This window comes from Vicugna pacos, chromosome 17 (genome assembly GCF_048564905.1).
Source record: "Vicugna pacos chromosome 17, VicPac4, whole genome shotgun sequence".
Taxonomy (NCBI): domain Eukaryota; kingdom Metazoa; phylum Chordata; class Mammalia; order Artiodactyla; family Camelidae; genus Vicugna; species Vicugna pacos.
The window spans coordinates 25,766,521-25,781,468 of NC_133003.1; the positions used below are offsets into that span (position 1 = coordinate 25,766,521).

The 14,948-nt window shown below is 45.1% G+C and overlaps 1 protein-coding gene across 1 annotated transcript in view; it reads left to right on the forward strand.

The window, feature by feature from the left end:
* CACNA2D3 (calcium voltage-gated channel auxiliary subunit alpha2delta 3) overlaps positions 1–14,948 on the forward strand; it is a 778,957-nt gene that overhangs the window by 598,740 nt on the left and 165,269 nt on the right. Inside the window, exon 17 of the mRNA XM_072941510.1 lies at positions 11,375–11,458. Within this exon, the coding sequence (XP_072797611.1) occupies positions 11,375–11,458 (84 nt within the window). The remainder of the gene's footprint in view (positions 1–11,374; positions 11,459–14,948) is intronic.

Genomic DNA, 14,948 nt, shown 5'->3' on the forward strand with positions numbered 1-14,948 from the left:
ATTTCTGAACATATCTCCCATGTTCCATTTCCACATTCTTCGTGGGTGTTTTCAGGGCAAAGAGAAACATGAATGCGTTTGGGATACTGAGGCCAGAAAGCAGTTTGGCTAAGCCAGGCACAGCTTTTGCTGGAAATTCTTCTCGGTCTCACTTGCCCTTTCTTCTTGGGACAAGGCCCAGTCACCCCCCAGTAGCTGGCATTTCTTTGGCTTGTGGTTGAGGATTTCATTGGATTGAGCACTTTCGTGCCCCAGCTGGCCAGGGTCAGAAATCCCAAATGACAGGCTGGCCTGCCAGCCTCACTCCAGGGAGTCCTGGGTTCAAGTCTGAAATCTGATGCTTTGTGTATCTGTCACTCCGTGGAAAGACAGAGACCACCTGAGGAGCAAGTCAAGAGACATTTATCATTGTCACGGTGGCTCCTTTTTGGACCCATGACTGCAAAACCAAAGTCCAACAGATAAAGGCACACAATTCACTCCAGGAAGAGCAAGGCCAGACTGCAGGAGACAAATCTAGAACATCATCTAAAAGGAACACACACGCACGCACGCACGCTCGCACGCACACACGCACATTCTCTCTCTCTCTCTTACTCCAAATTAAACCAAGTTAAATCACAAGCCCAAGCTCCCCTCTGCTAAGGAATGCTCAAGGCAGACTTAGACAGAGCCAAAGATCTTGCTTGACAGAAATGTGCCCAAGCAGAAAGGAGTGCCCAGCAAGCTAAACTTAATTTCTTGGGGATGAGAATGACAAAAAAGCAGAAAGAGGAGAAAAAAATCTAATGGAGGCTGTATCTGGAACATTCAAAGCTGCTTCTCCCCTGATCCCCAACCCCTGACCCCACCAAAAAAATCCTCCCCTGGAGTTTCTAAGTTTCTAGCTACACTTCAGGAAGATTTGGGAGTGACTGGGACGAGTAAAGGCAGTTCTCTGACTTCCGGTACTGCAGCAGGTTTGAGGGTACTATGGTTTGGATTCCCTTAAATGATGCCTATTTCGTCCAAGCTCAAATACAAGTATAAATAGTACATTTGTATATATTTCATAGAAAGATGCCTTTGAAAATTAATAATTTGAAACTCAGCTGTGCTCAATGTAGAATTCCAGGGAGCTGGTCACCTTGCCATCTTCCACTCGCTGTGGCCTCAAAGCACACATCTCAGGCAGGCACCAGGCAGCAACCTCAGGTCCACCTATAGGAGTTTCACTGGTACACTTATCTCCGTGGAGCAGAACAGTCTCTGAGGCCAGATGTCCAGGGTCAGCCTCAGCTCTGCCACTATCAGCTGTGTGACCTTGGACAAGTTATCCAACCTCCCTGGACTCAGTTTCTTCCACTGAAAAATGAGGACAGAAATAGTGTCTGCTGGGGTGGGGGGGGTTGTTATGAGGATTAAGTGAATTCATGTTTACAAAGTGCCTAAAACAGGCCAGGCACATGGTCAGTGTTACACATGCGCTTCTTAGGTCAATACCCATTCTAATTTGTTCATTTACTCTGTTTACTTATTTATCAAATATTCATGAAGAACCTACTCTTTGCCAAGCACTCTCCTAGGCACTGCAGGTTTAATGCTGAACAAGAAATAGCCTCTATGCTTGGGACCTGGTGGAGTAGACAGGCAAGGAAGCAACTAATTTTGCAGTATATGGTGTGATGGTCATGGAGACAGAGGTACCACGGGAGCCTGAAGAGGATACAGGAGGCTCCCAGAGGAGCCTTTGTTTCGGCCAAGTCCTGAGGGGCCACTTGACTCTGAGATGGGGTGAAGAGTGTTGGGAGCAGATGGTGTGGTGTGTGCAAAGCTCTGAAAGCAAGAATAATAATGACCCTTTTAGCAGTTGGCACTCTCTAGCTGGGGAGTACAGGGTGAGAGGCAGGAACTGGTGAGAGAGAGGTCAGAACAGAAAGCAGAGGCAGGGCGATGGGGACTTGTGGCATTCTGGAATGCTGGACATCATCCTGCAAGGCATGAGAAGTAGTAATCCTTTCAGACTGAGCGAGGACATGATCTGATTTGGGTTGCAGAAGAATCCCCCCAGAAGGACTCAGGGAAAAGGATTGGAGGGTGAAGTCTAGACAGGGGAGTTTCGGAGACATGCGCCCTTGTCATGGGAGAAGTCTCATGGTGGCTGACACTAAGTTGATGGCAAGAGGGATGGAGAGATGCAATTTAATTTTAGGACGCACTTAGTAGAAGTAATGAATGTGGTAGTTTGGTGAGCCTGGCCTCTTTGCCTGGCCCACTGGCTTCTTTCTCTGTTACACTCATCTGTTCCAGCTTTTGCCCACATCTCCATGATCACAGGCAAATATAAGACTGAAGACCCAGCCAGCCTTGCAGAAGACCTTTGGTTTTCCTGTAAGTCATAAACAACATCAGAAATCTCTTGGACTTATTCAGACCAGCATGCATCCAGAAACACTTTTTAAAAGATATGTCAGTATAACAGGATCACATACAAAAAAATCAAAACTAAACATTTTGCCCAGTCACCAATCCAGTAGGCCGGGTGGACCAATGATGGATGAGACTGTTGGTTTTGGTGGTCAGATCATGGCTAGGTGGGTTGATAGATAGCAGGTGGGTTGAAAAGACGGCCACATGCATGTTTATCCTGCAAAGCCCTGTGTCCTCTGGGACTGCAGAATAAGGGCCACTCTGAGTGAGAAGGAAGAGAGACTAGCTGGATGGATCAGAGAAGCTTTCATGAAAGAGGTGACCACAAAGATGGATCACTTCATGTCTTCTTCTCCTACACAACTGTCTTTAAAAATTTTAGCAGAAGAAAGCAAAACAAAATAAAGTTATCATGCCAAGCAGCTCCCTAAATAAAATTGCACACGTGTGCACGCACATGCTCACACACGTACATGTGATGAAGGCTCAGCAGCGTGACATAGGGTGATACCTTTATAGGCATAAGGCATAAACCTAAGTTGAGGGTTATGGCAGCTGACTTAGAAGGAATGATTCGTTTGCTTCTTTTCTGCATCCCTTTATTTACTTCACTTGCAAAATTGTTGCCAGCTTCCTGTCCTTCATGTCATTAAGCATGAAGACCTTGAGGTAGAGAGATTTCTCTGTTCCAACTGCCATCCCTCCAATGAGGGATGAGACTGGATTCCTTTTCCCAGTGACTGAGCTGGGCAAAGGCGCTCAGAATGCTACTGAGGGCAGGGGAAAGACCAACACTACAGAGAACTCTCCCTACGGTGAACAGTTAGCTGCAGCATCATTTGGAGGCTGATACATCACTGTGTTACAGTGCTGGTTGATACCAATTTGTTATTTTACTTGAGTGAATAAGGACACTCAGTGTCTTTCTTATTTCAAAACTGGAATCAATTTGTGGTGCCTAATTGTATCCCATGTTCAGAGTGGTCTGACAGGTTCCACATATCCAGGAGTCTTTTGATATATAATTAACTTCTCAAAGGAATAATGTCAAAGTTCTGTAAATGCAAAAAAAAAAAAGTTGCTTGTCAAAAGTTACAGACATACTCTCAAATTACTATAGGTCCTCTTTTTACCCTAGATATTATCTCCTAATGACTCAATGGTCTCTGAAAACTTTATATGAAATTTGCTTTGGAAGATGGACCATTTCTATGCTCAAGAGTTCAATGCAACTCTTTTTGAAACTTTGGAATTCATTCTGAAGGCTGTCTTGCATTGAACCTTTGCCCAGGAAGTTTTAGAGAGGATCTGTCTCAAAAGTGTTGTAACCTACTAAGGTAGCTGTCTCCCAGGCACCCACAAGCATCTTTATGTTGTGTGTAGCCTCCATGTACGCTCTTCTTTCTTCTCTGTGGAGAGGTGGTCCTTTCTTAGCATCACTCCTTCACCTGAGCCAAGAGGTCTGGACATGCCTCTCTCTTGTTGCATCAGAGTCCTGTTCCCTGTCCCTTTGCTGGCACAAAAGCTTCCTCCCGCCCCTTCCTCCTTCCTCAGCAAGATGTTCATTTTTGTGACTAGCTTGCTATTACAAGACAGACTGGCTTTCTGAGAAGGAGAATTTAAATCCAACCACTGTGTAGTAAGCCACATTTTACCTGCAAAAACGGTGGTGGGGCTAGGGGTTGGCCCCCCCCACACACACACACAGCACGTGTGACTCACTCTCAGCAACTCAGAGGACACTGATTAAGATAAAGGTCATTCAGGTTTTCAAAGCAGCTTGTTAATTGTTGTTTTTAAAAAAAAAATACCAGAGCTGTTATAGTTTTACAGCGATCAAAAGGATTTTGTAATCATGCTAGGAGAGCACGGAGAACTTTTCATCTTTGAGACATTTAAAAACATTAATTAATAAGAGCACAGTACCTTTTAGAAAAAGGAAAAAGCTTGTTGTCTCGACATGCCCTTGTTGCCTCTCTCCCACCATCTGGCTGCCTTGACACACACCCTTGTGTCCCTGTTTCCCTCCTGTGTATCTGAGCGTCTCATCTTCCCGTGAATGAGAAGGATTTCATCTCTGAGTACAGACTCATCAGAATTTCTCTCCTGCCGTGATGCCTGTGACATCCAGCCATGTATCTTCTCTGAGTTGTTGTGGGGTCACACAACCAAAGAGGCCAGCACGCTTTTGATCGGAATCCTAGCTACAGTGATACCGTCAGATACTACCAGGCTTCTCTGAGGCCTTGAGTTGGATATTAGTTATTGGGCATTGTGTAAATATGACACAGTGTGTTAGACATGTGGCATGATCCTTAGCTTACTGCGCTCGCTCGGCATGTTGCAGTGGTCCTTAACCTAAAACTGATTCTTGCATCCCTGGACATCAAGGTTGGTTTCAAGGCAGTCCCAATGAGTCGGCTGTTAACAGACATGGATGGCTGTTTAGGATTTGGCTTCCAAAGTGGTTCTGTAACCACGAACATGCCTGCTACATGCAGTCCTATTAGCAGTTGCCCTGTCAGTGAAGAGGGACCACCTAAGGACTGTTAGCCATGTCACTGAGTAACTGACATCCCTGGACTCTGCATTGTCCCATCTGTGAAGCGTTACTCCTCTCTTGGAGTTGTGAGAATTACAGGAGATATGTATAGCGCTTAGTGCTGTGCCTGGAAAAGGAAACATACCCTCTTCACAAAGAATGATGGGGAGCGCAGGGGAAGCTGGCCAGCAGAAAAAAATTTTTTTTTCTTTTTCTCCCTGAAAGCAGTCATTTGTAAAGCAGAACAGATTGGTTGCTACATTTTAGAAATTCCTTGTTGAAGAAACAATGAACTTAGAAAACAAAACAGTAACCGCTTCAAAATTCTTGCCCTTTGGGAAAGATAGCACAATGTTGGGTGACGATCCCTGCGTTGTGGTAGTTAGGGCAATATTTTTTCATTATTTTTCAAATTTTCTACAATAAGCAGTTGTTACATGTATAATCCGAGGGAAAAAAACTTTAAAAACTGCGAACACTTAAACCAGGAGAGCAGTGGCTGATACAGACCACTGGGACTCCCTTTCCCAAGGGCCACCTCCTCTAAGGCTGGACATGCTGTGACAGAGACCTTGATTTGCAAATTCTAGGGGAAGAGACCATTAGTCTGCCATAGGCCCACCCAGTCACCTAACCTTGGGACCATGTTCTTGTTTGAGACGCTTCCCTTTGACTTTGAGAAGAATGGGCCACCAAGCTAGGTTGAACTGCCTCTTTAAAGAACTAGAAATATTAATAATCAGCCATACTGTTAAGAATCATTTTAGCCCGTGAACGTGGAATCCAGGGATGAGCATGGTGAGGTAGTGCTGCCGTATCCCATCTGTCAGGGACATCAGCACTTATTAGACTGGCTGAGTGGGTGTGTTGTCAAGCCATGTTTGCCAGGACATGTCCTGTGCTCAGCCATATCTGTGCCCATTTGCTTCTCATGGCATCCCTGTGAGCTGAATGCTGTTCTCTTCACCCAACAGAGGAGCAACACAGGCTCAGAGAAGTACACACTCGCCCTGGGCACACAGCCCATAGATGCAGACCTGATTCCAGCCAGTCTCCCTCTGGGGCCCAGGCTTCTCCCCTGCTCACCCAACTGGCCTGATTGACTCCTGGTGAATCCAGATCTACAATTGCAGGGCGGGAGAGGATCCTTCTCAGACAGTTTCCCCATGCTTTCTGAAGGCTCACCTTGGCCTGGTTCAAGGCCTGATAAATATTCGATGTCTGACAATATTTTTGCATATGTGGGTGGACAAATGAATGAAGGAGTGAAGGAATGAAGTACCCAGTGTTTCATTAGATCCTCCTCTTTTGCAAGTAGAGGAGAGACGACATGCCTCCTTTCCTTCTCCTGAAATGGCCGCTTCAGCCTCTGAGACAAGAGGGGACTCAAGGCCTTGGAAGAGGTAGTGAGGTGTTCCTCCAGCTGAGGACCTCTAGAGAGAAACATCTGCCCAGACCCCCTCTCCAGATGGCACTAGCTTTGGGCAAGGCCTCTTCCTCTCCAGTTGTGGGCTTTCCACCCCCATCTCCTTCCTTTCTGCTGGCAGCATGGAGCAGCACGTACCCTTTATCAATTATTAGCACACATAATATTTATTTCACAGAGGCTGCATGAATGTGTGTAGCTGATTTTCTTTAGTCCTTCCCAAAAGAACACAGAAAAAGCCAAGGCATTTTTGTTTTGCTCAAACCCACATGAATGTGGCCATCACCTTAGCCCATCCCATTCTGCCTCCACAGTCAGCCCGCAGGTAATGCAAAGAGGCACTCACATCCAGACAATTGAACGCTGCCGGGAAGGTTCTGGCACTTAGGGAAGACCCCTCGATTGTTCCACTGGCTCCTCAGATGGATACCCTTCTTGCCCCGTCCTCCTAGGCCACAGGCTGGTTTGTATGTTCACCACATCTGGCCTTTATTTGAAACTCCACCTCAAAGTATTTCATAGCACAGAATATCTTTCCTTATTAAATTCTCCCCCACATATTTTTTTCATAAAACAGGCACCAAAAACTACAAACCTACCCGTGGCTCTCAAAGTATCTGTTTATAAACCTTTGGAAACCGTTTGCAATTCGTTAATCACATTTTCAAAGGAAGTTACAGTTTATAGATACACTAACAAATGCCATATCCGATGCCTCAGCCCCAGTAACGAGATCCTCACGAAGGGGAAGAGGGAGTGGGGCTGGTGGACCTGGGATTCGTCCCAGGCCAAATCCCATGGGAGAGGGGAGATCTGGCCTGGGAGTCAGAGGTCTGAGAGGTTAGTTCTTTTTCTGTCACTCTCTGATGCTGGGCCACACGTATGTCCTGTTGGGGGAAAGCAGATACAGGTATGGGGGGCAAACAGGTGCTGAAACACAGTACACTATCTTGATTAGCAGTGAAGTGTTTGGCAAATCACATGTTCCTAAATAATCATTAAAGTATCAGAGTTTGTGAACACTTCGCTTAATATGTACTTTAAAAGTGATTCATTTAAAAAGAAAAAAGTAAACACTAAATATATACAAGTCAGAACTCTGATGACTACTTAAGCTTGAAACCCAAGCCAGCTTTAAAAAAAAATTCTTTAAAAAGGGAAACGAGGTAATGTGGAGACAACGTGTTGGTACATGAAACACCCAACGATATAAAGATATCAGGCACAGCTTGATCCAGGCATGCACACCATGCTTTCAGGACTCTCTTTATGTCTTTTCTCTGCCTTCTCTGCACTGGCTTCATTCTCAGGAAGGATCTCTCCAAGTAGTGGTAGAGATGGCCATGAGGAGCTCAAGTTTACATCCTGCTGCCTTAGTGATGCTAGTAGATGCAGAGCTCCTTTTTCTGGATAAATCCAGGAAAGCATCCCTAATTGAGTCTCATTTGGGTTGACATGAGTTTTATGCCCAGTCCTGAACCAACCACTGTGTCTTTACATGCTCAGGTCACTGGTCTCCCTCTGAGCTAGGAAGGTCTTGCCTTCACTAGAACTATATTCACTGAATTTGGGGTCCAAAGGCTTCCCTGTAGGAAAACCAAGGTGATTACCCTGGAAAATGTGGGGAACAGGTGGTGGTGGTCCATAGCCCATGTGTCTTTATAATGGATGTCTAATCTCTAGCCGTCTAATAGATTTTCTCAATGAGAGAAAAGATAAAGTGGATTTAGGATCATCATGCTGGAGTTTAGTCATTGTGCTTGAACAGTTTTCGGTCCCACTGACTTTTCCTTTTCACACTCAAAGTAGTCACTCTGCTACACTACTATTTATATTTTAAGGAGCTCACCCACTGATAAAGACCCAAGTGAAAAGTATTTCATACCTGTTTCACTGATTAAGCAGACATTGTCTGGGGCATTCCTGAATAGAGTTCCAGAGGGTGTATCCCAGCCCTGTCTGTCCCTTTCTGTGCAATTAAATTACAGAGACTTACTGGAATATGGTAGTTACATACCAGTAGCTGGGAAATCTTGCTTCCCCTCGCTCTCTAATTTCTGCCAGTTTCTTGAACACCAGTAATGTAATGTACTAAATTTCTTGAGTGGTTATTTTAAAAAATGAAGGAAGACATCTCAGAATGGTCAAAAGTCAAGGGATCTCTGTTGATTCCACTTTTGCCCAGTGTTATCTAAAAGGACTTGGGTTCTTTAGCACAGTAGGAATTTTTCTGCTAGGAGAGTGTTGAGTCTCAACTTGATGTTTAATGTTCAAGAATCTTACACACCAAGAGGAGGCATGTGAATGTGACTGACATCACCATCTTCAGCAAACATCTTCTGCCTTCCTATGGTTTGCACAACAGTGATCAGCCAAATTATCGAATGTGTCTCCTTCATTTCAAAGAAATGACATATTAGCCAGTCGTTTATAATGAGACTGTGTCTTCACCAAGAAGGCTGTGACTTTCAGGACTCACACTAGGTGCATACATATTGAGGGTTTATTCCATTTTGGGCCGGGAATGTGCTTGCTATTTTATATATAGTATCTCATTAATCCTCTCAGCCTACCTTTGCTATGGAGGTACTATTGTTTTTCTCATTTTGCAACTGAGAAAAAGGAAGTTTGAAGCAGCTGGATGCCTTGCTCAGTGTCTCATGCTCAATGAGTGGCAGAACCACTGTGCTCTCCTCTTTCTAACAAAGACAGGGGGACACTTTCTCTGAGGATGAAGGTATATATTTGGTGCTGTGGACCTTGGGGGTCTTTTTGAATTTCTTTAGCAGCAGCTGAAATAACATGAGGCTTAGCCCTGAAACTTCGGTCAGGGACCAGGGGTAGGTGGGGGTATATCCTCCTCCATACTGGCTATGCAATGTGATCATATTTAACTTGCTATTTAATTTGTTATTTAATTTGCTACAGCCCATTTTCCCATAGACGTGATGGGCAGTTATTTGACTGTAGACAAGCAGAATTAAGGGTGATAAACTGTAAGCAAGTCCTTGGGAAAGAATGAAGCATTATTTAATTGACTTTGCTTCTGTCCTTAGGACCTTGTACTTGCCAGGTGTCCAATAAATGAATGTTGAAAAAGTGAATAAAGGAGGATTTTGAAGTGACCAATGGAAGAACTTCCTCCAAAAGATAGTATAGACCTAGCATTAGGCTACCCAAGAAACCGTGAAAGTTCTGCCTCTAACAGTCAGAAGCTGGGGTGCCTAGTGGTTCCCAGGAATGGTTCTTACCAGAATGGGACTTGGAGGCCATTTGCACAGGTAACAGAGGTTCCAGAATGTCCAACTGTAGCTCCTCAGGGGGACAACTGTGCTTCTTTAGCATCATGTACCCCTCCCCCATCACACTTCCTCACCTTACGAAGCGGGTGACAACCCTGCTGACCTCCTTTCTCCTCCCACTCAGTCCCAGCCTGACACTTGAGGGCCAAAGCTTCTATGCACAGTGAACTTTCCATAACAGGATCCAACTGCAAATCTGCTATCGTTTATAGCAGCTTCTGAGGGAACCACTTCCCTTCCTCTTCATCTGGAGTGGATCTGATGTCATAAAACTGACCGTGAATGTCTGTTAATTGGAAACCTGAGAGAAGAGAGACGAAGGGCGGTGGACCAGGGTGGTCGGAGCCCATTGCCTCGTAGAGGCAAGGCAGCCTTCCTGGCTGAGGGTGGGCCCCCTCCACCAATGTCTCAGGGTTCCTGAAATGCAGCCCAGGGGAAGACAAGAGGGCAGGGAAACCACTGGGACCTGTTTGGCCCCACAGCAAGGTGAGATCTACCCTGTCTGGCTTGTCTCCCCTAGATTCCACTGGGAGCCAGTCTGGGTCAACACAGCAGCAGTGATTTTCTCCTTTACACTGTGTGCCTTCAGCACCTGCCTCCATATGTAACCTGTGTCCAAAATGGTAACTTGTGGTTTGGGGGGGTCTTAAAACACCTAGAGTGATGCTGCATTTCACTTAGAATCCTACCAATTAAATCAAAACATGACTAATTTATAAACAAAAGCAAAAAAGAAAAAGAACTCTACATACATATATATTTTTTCCAGTATACCCTCAGCCTATGAACTGGCAAAGGGATTGCTTATCCTGAGCCTGCAGCAGAGGGCAGACTTTCCTACATTATAAACACCCCGACAGCCAGCATTAAAGGCCCAGGACACGGAGAGTCCAGACACAAGACTGTCCAGTTGGTAAATGGTAGGCTTGCTGGGTGACTAATGCCAGTGCCTTAGGGTGGAGGAGGGGAACTAAGACCACCTCCCCGGTTAATAATGCACTCATCAGCTTTTCCAGAGAAATGCCCTAATGGCCATTAAATCTGGCAGTGATTCCCAATACCCATATGTACTCCAGGTAAAGTAGCAGTGCTTAGCTCAGCACTGCTGTGGCCAGTGTGATGGCAAGTAGAGGGTTCTGTGTGTCTGTAAAATGTTAATAGGATGTTGAGCCCAAATGTGGTGGTCAGTGCCTTTGTCTCCTGACCAGGGAGTGTGGTGGGGGTAGTTTCAAGGCAGGATGTAGGGATGGGAGAACTACAAAACATACAGGGATATAACTATATTTTTGGTGAACTATGTAAGATGCCCTTTCTTGTGTCATGAAGGGGTGGGTTTTAAAAGCTTTGAAGTAGAGGAGAAAGGTTCCATTCCACACACAGACTGTCCAAGGAGGGGATGAACTTTGCTTTGCCTCTGGCATGGTTAGAGGTAAGGAGGCCCTAGGTAAATTCATATCAAACAAAGAATTGGCTTGTATATCCCCCCATAGCTCAGAGCAAATGTTTACAGGTGACTGGGTTCAGCTTTCCTGCCATTAAAACCCTAGGACTGCCCCCTGCTGGGCTTCTCACTGGTACCCTCCATTCACAGTCCCCAGGCGTCAAACCAGGACTTGGGATGATGAAGAATGCCCTGGCTGATGATTTTACAGAAATGCTTTCTGTGTTTGTCATTTGTTTTCTTTCTCCTGCCAGTATGAAGAAGGAAAAAAGCGGAGGAAACCTAACTATAGTAGCGTTGACCTATCAGAGGTGGAGTGGGAAGACCGTGATGATGTGGTACGTGATTTGTTTTTAAGCCTGATGAGGAAGAAACTCCACTGTACCCACCTCCATACTTGGCGGCCACCCAGGAGCTAGCTGAGGGGCTCACCAAAGGGACACCTGGCCACCAGAGGGATGATGAAACAATGGGCCCTTGTACCCATTTTGAGTTTTATAACTCTCCTGCCTGTAGGTCTACTTGCAAACAGTCCAGCCACCCCACTTGCTTTGTGTAGCCTGCTAAAACCATCCCTTTTGGGGATCTGGTTGCTTCTGCAACAGATTAATACAGATTCCTCCTCAGTGCCATTGATGGGACCTGCCACCCCTGGGGGAGCCTGGCCGCAGCCTGGCCGGGCAGCTGCACAGTCAGGGCCAGGATTCACCTGTCAGGATGTCAGCCCAGGGCTTTGCAGACCCACTTTCCTCTGGCTTGGTTGGCCTCCCCATTTCCTTGGTGGTTCCAGCCTTTCCCCCTTCCAGGTCACACTGCAGTAATACATGCTTATTTCCCACACAGATTCAGCCTTCAGGACTGTATCAAAAGTTTTCCTTATGCCCACGACTTAACGCCATCAGTCTTCTTGTGACTTCCTCAATAAATCGGATTTGTTAGACATGGCACCACCTTGTGTGAATCCAGATAGACTGTCTTAAGTTAAGTCGTAACTTCCGAGGTGTTCCTGTCTGGACACTAGTCTTCAGTTTCTCTATGGAGTTTCTGTGCCCAGAAACGGTTCTCTGCCACACCCTGTCTGATTTGTCTGGGGTCCTTTCTTACGCTTCATCATTGAGTCAGCATTGTTTCCATCCCTCTGTCTTGCTTTCCAAAGGGATGTTGAGGGGAACCATTTGAAAACCCCAGGCCTTTTGGGTTCTTGTGCTTTTCAGAAATATGGCCAGTGTCACAGTCCTCTTATTGTTTACTTTTCTTCTCTTCACATCCTCTGCAACCTGGATGTCTCAGCTAACATAAATCTCTGATTTTTTGTCCCTGCCTATAAAATGCAAGAGACATGTCTGTTTTAGAAATTTAACCTATTTCCTTCTTCATCTTCACTCAGTCTTTTTAACCCCTAGTTCAGACAAAATAACTTTGCTGTTTCATGGAAATCTAATTCCTCATCCGCTCTCTTTTCTCCAGATGCCAGTGGCCTGATGTCGTGTCAGCTAAGTAACCTGGTAGAGTTTTATATCTTCTTGTTCTTCAATTTTGTCATCAAGATTCATGTTCAGGCCTTTTGATCGTCCTGCACCTAATGTCATACCTTTTCAACCTGCTCCTACGAAGAAGTAGGTTAGGGCAATCCTGAGGAACGCTGTTCACGTATTAGCCTGCCTGGGTTCAAATCCCATCTCTGCTGTTTGTTGGCTGCTGGTCTCAGGCAAGCAGTTACAGTCTCTCCACCTCAAGTCTGGTTTTTGTTCTTTTCTTCCCGGTAATATGAGTATGATGTCAATAGTACCTACCTCACAGAGCTGTTGTGGATACTAAATGTGTTCCTGTGTTGAAAGATAGAAAAGCGCTTATATCGTTGTGTGGGCATGGTGAGCATTGTATGAGTAGTAGCTGTTATTAGTGTTACTCTCAGCTTCATCAATCCTCAGGTAACCTTCTCAGTGATAAATGTCAGTTGCTAAACTGTCTCATGAAACTCTAAAGGGTGCATTCCATTGTTTTCCTTTCTCTTTCATCATCACTTTATCAGTTGCTTTATTTGAACTTCACTCGATCTTTTTTGTCTTCTTTCCCAAAAGGGAAAACCTTGTCATCAACATGCTTCTCCATCCCTTCATCTTTTACATTTTAGTTAATACAGGAGGCAAACTTAGTGTGCATTCTTGCTTTGGAGCCTACGCATCTTGGAGGCAGGCCCTCTGCTAGTTAAGACGAGGTTGCCACTCCCACTTCTCTTTCACATGTTACTTCAAAAGATTTGTTACCTGGCTCATTTGTACTCTTGGTGTCTAGTCATCACCTGTACCCAAGTTAATTTTCAGTGAGCTGATATCTCCTTTTGCTGAGAATGGTTTGACAAATGCTTCCTGTTTCCTTGCCCTGTCTCCCTTTCTCATTGGATTCCCAGCCTCCTGCCATGTCCTTCACCTTCATCTGATTCCCAGGACTGGCTTCTGAGTATCTACCTTCAGAATTCCCACATCTCCAGCAAGTTTAATGCTCTTATTCTTCACCAGTTGGCCTCTGGTTGTCTCTTTGGTTTGGGTCTCTTGTCTTGTCTCCTTGGGAACGTGGTACATTTGAGACATGAATTCCTTCACTACCAGTGTGCTTGACTGGGAAAGCCCAAGTCACCATTTCTCTCCCAGGGATTTGCAGTCCCTTGATCGGAGAATTCTAGAATCTACACAAAGCATCTTTGTGAGGTCTGCACAGGATGCCACACGCTCATGTGCCTGCCATGGAGTGGAGTTTGCATGTAAATAGCGGAGAGCAAGCTCTGGGTCAAGATCTGAGAAAGACCATGCAAGCAGAACCTGCCAAGGAAGGAGTGGCATGAGTCTGCCCAGCTGTCGGGTAGTTCTTGGAAGGAGCATCCTACTTCTTTTGGCAACTGGTCTCTTACTGAATTTAGTGACCACATTTACAAAATAGACCCTGTGTACTTCCAAAAAAAGATGGGAAGGTCATATATGCTATTAAAACACATGCAAAATAGACTAGCTAAAATGAATTTTTTTTAAAAAGAGAAGAATTAGAAACCATTTAGTGACAGATGACTGGGACTTCTGGCCCAGGCTCCAAGATAGGCCTCACATCAACCGTACAATGAGTAAGTCAGATCTTTGGGGAACCCATGAGCCTAGAAAGGACCCCAAGACACGCATAGCCCAGTGTGAATGACTGGTGTTGATCAGTTCTGGGAAGGAAAAAATATCTTTAAAAATGGTGCTTAGCCTTTGGTTATAAACTCCCAGAGATGGCTGAAGGAATTAAAGATGATTTTTCTTCTTATTCCTGTCACCTTTTAGTCATTCCCAGACTTTCCACATTGAACATGATTATTTCTATAATCAGAAAAAAAAACCTAGTATAAAAAATAATAATTACCAGACGTTGAACTCTTCCTGCATGCCAGCATTATTCTAAGTGCTATGTGTCGATGAACTTGTTGATTTCTCACAACAATCGTACAAAGTAGATGTTATTGCTGTCCTCATTTTAGAGGTAATGAAATTGAGGCAGAGAATTGCTGTAATGGTCCATGGGCACACAGCTTGGATTCCAACCCAGGCAGCCTGACCCCAAAGCTCTTGACCACTTCACTATGCCTTACAAAGAGATTTTGTGTCCACGAGTCCTTGAAGACTCTGTATCAGTGCCTCAGAGTAGGTATATTATCCTCCCCTGAGGGGTGCAGGGAAGATGGGCAATGTCTTGCATGTATATGCTAAAGAAACACTTGCCATAGCATTTGCTATAGGTTGGTGTTGCAAATCAGATTCTGCCTTGAGTCCATCTGAAATCCCTCTGTTGCAGTGTAAG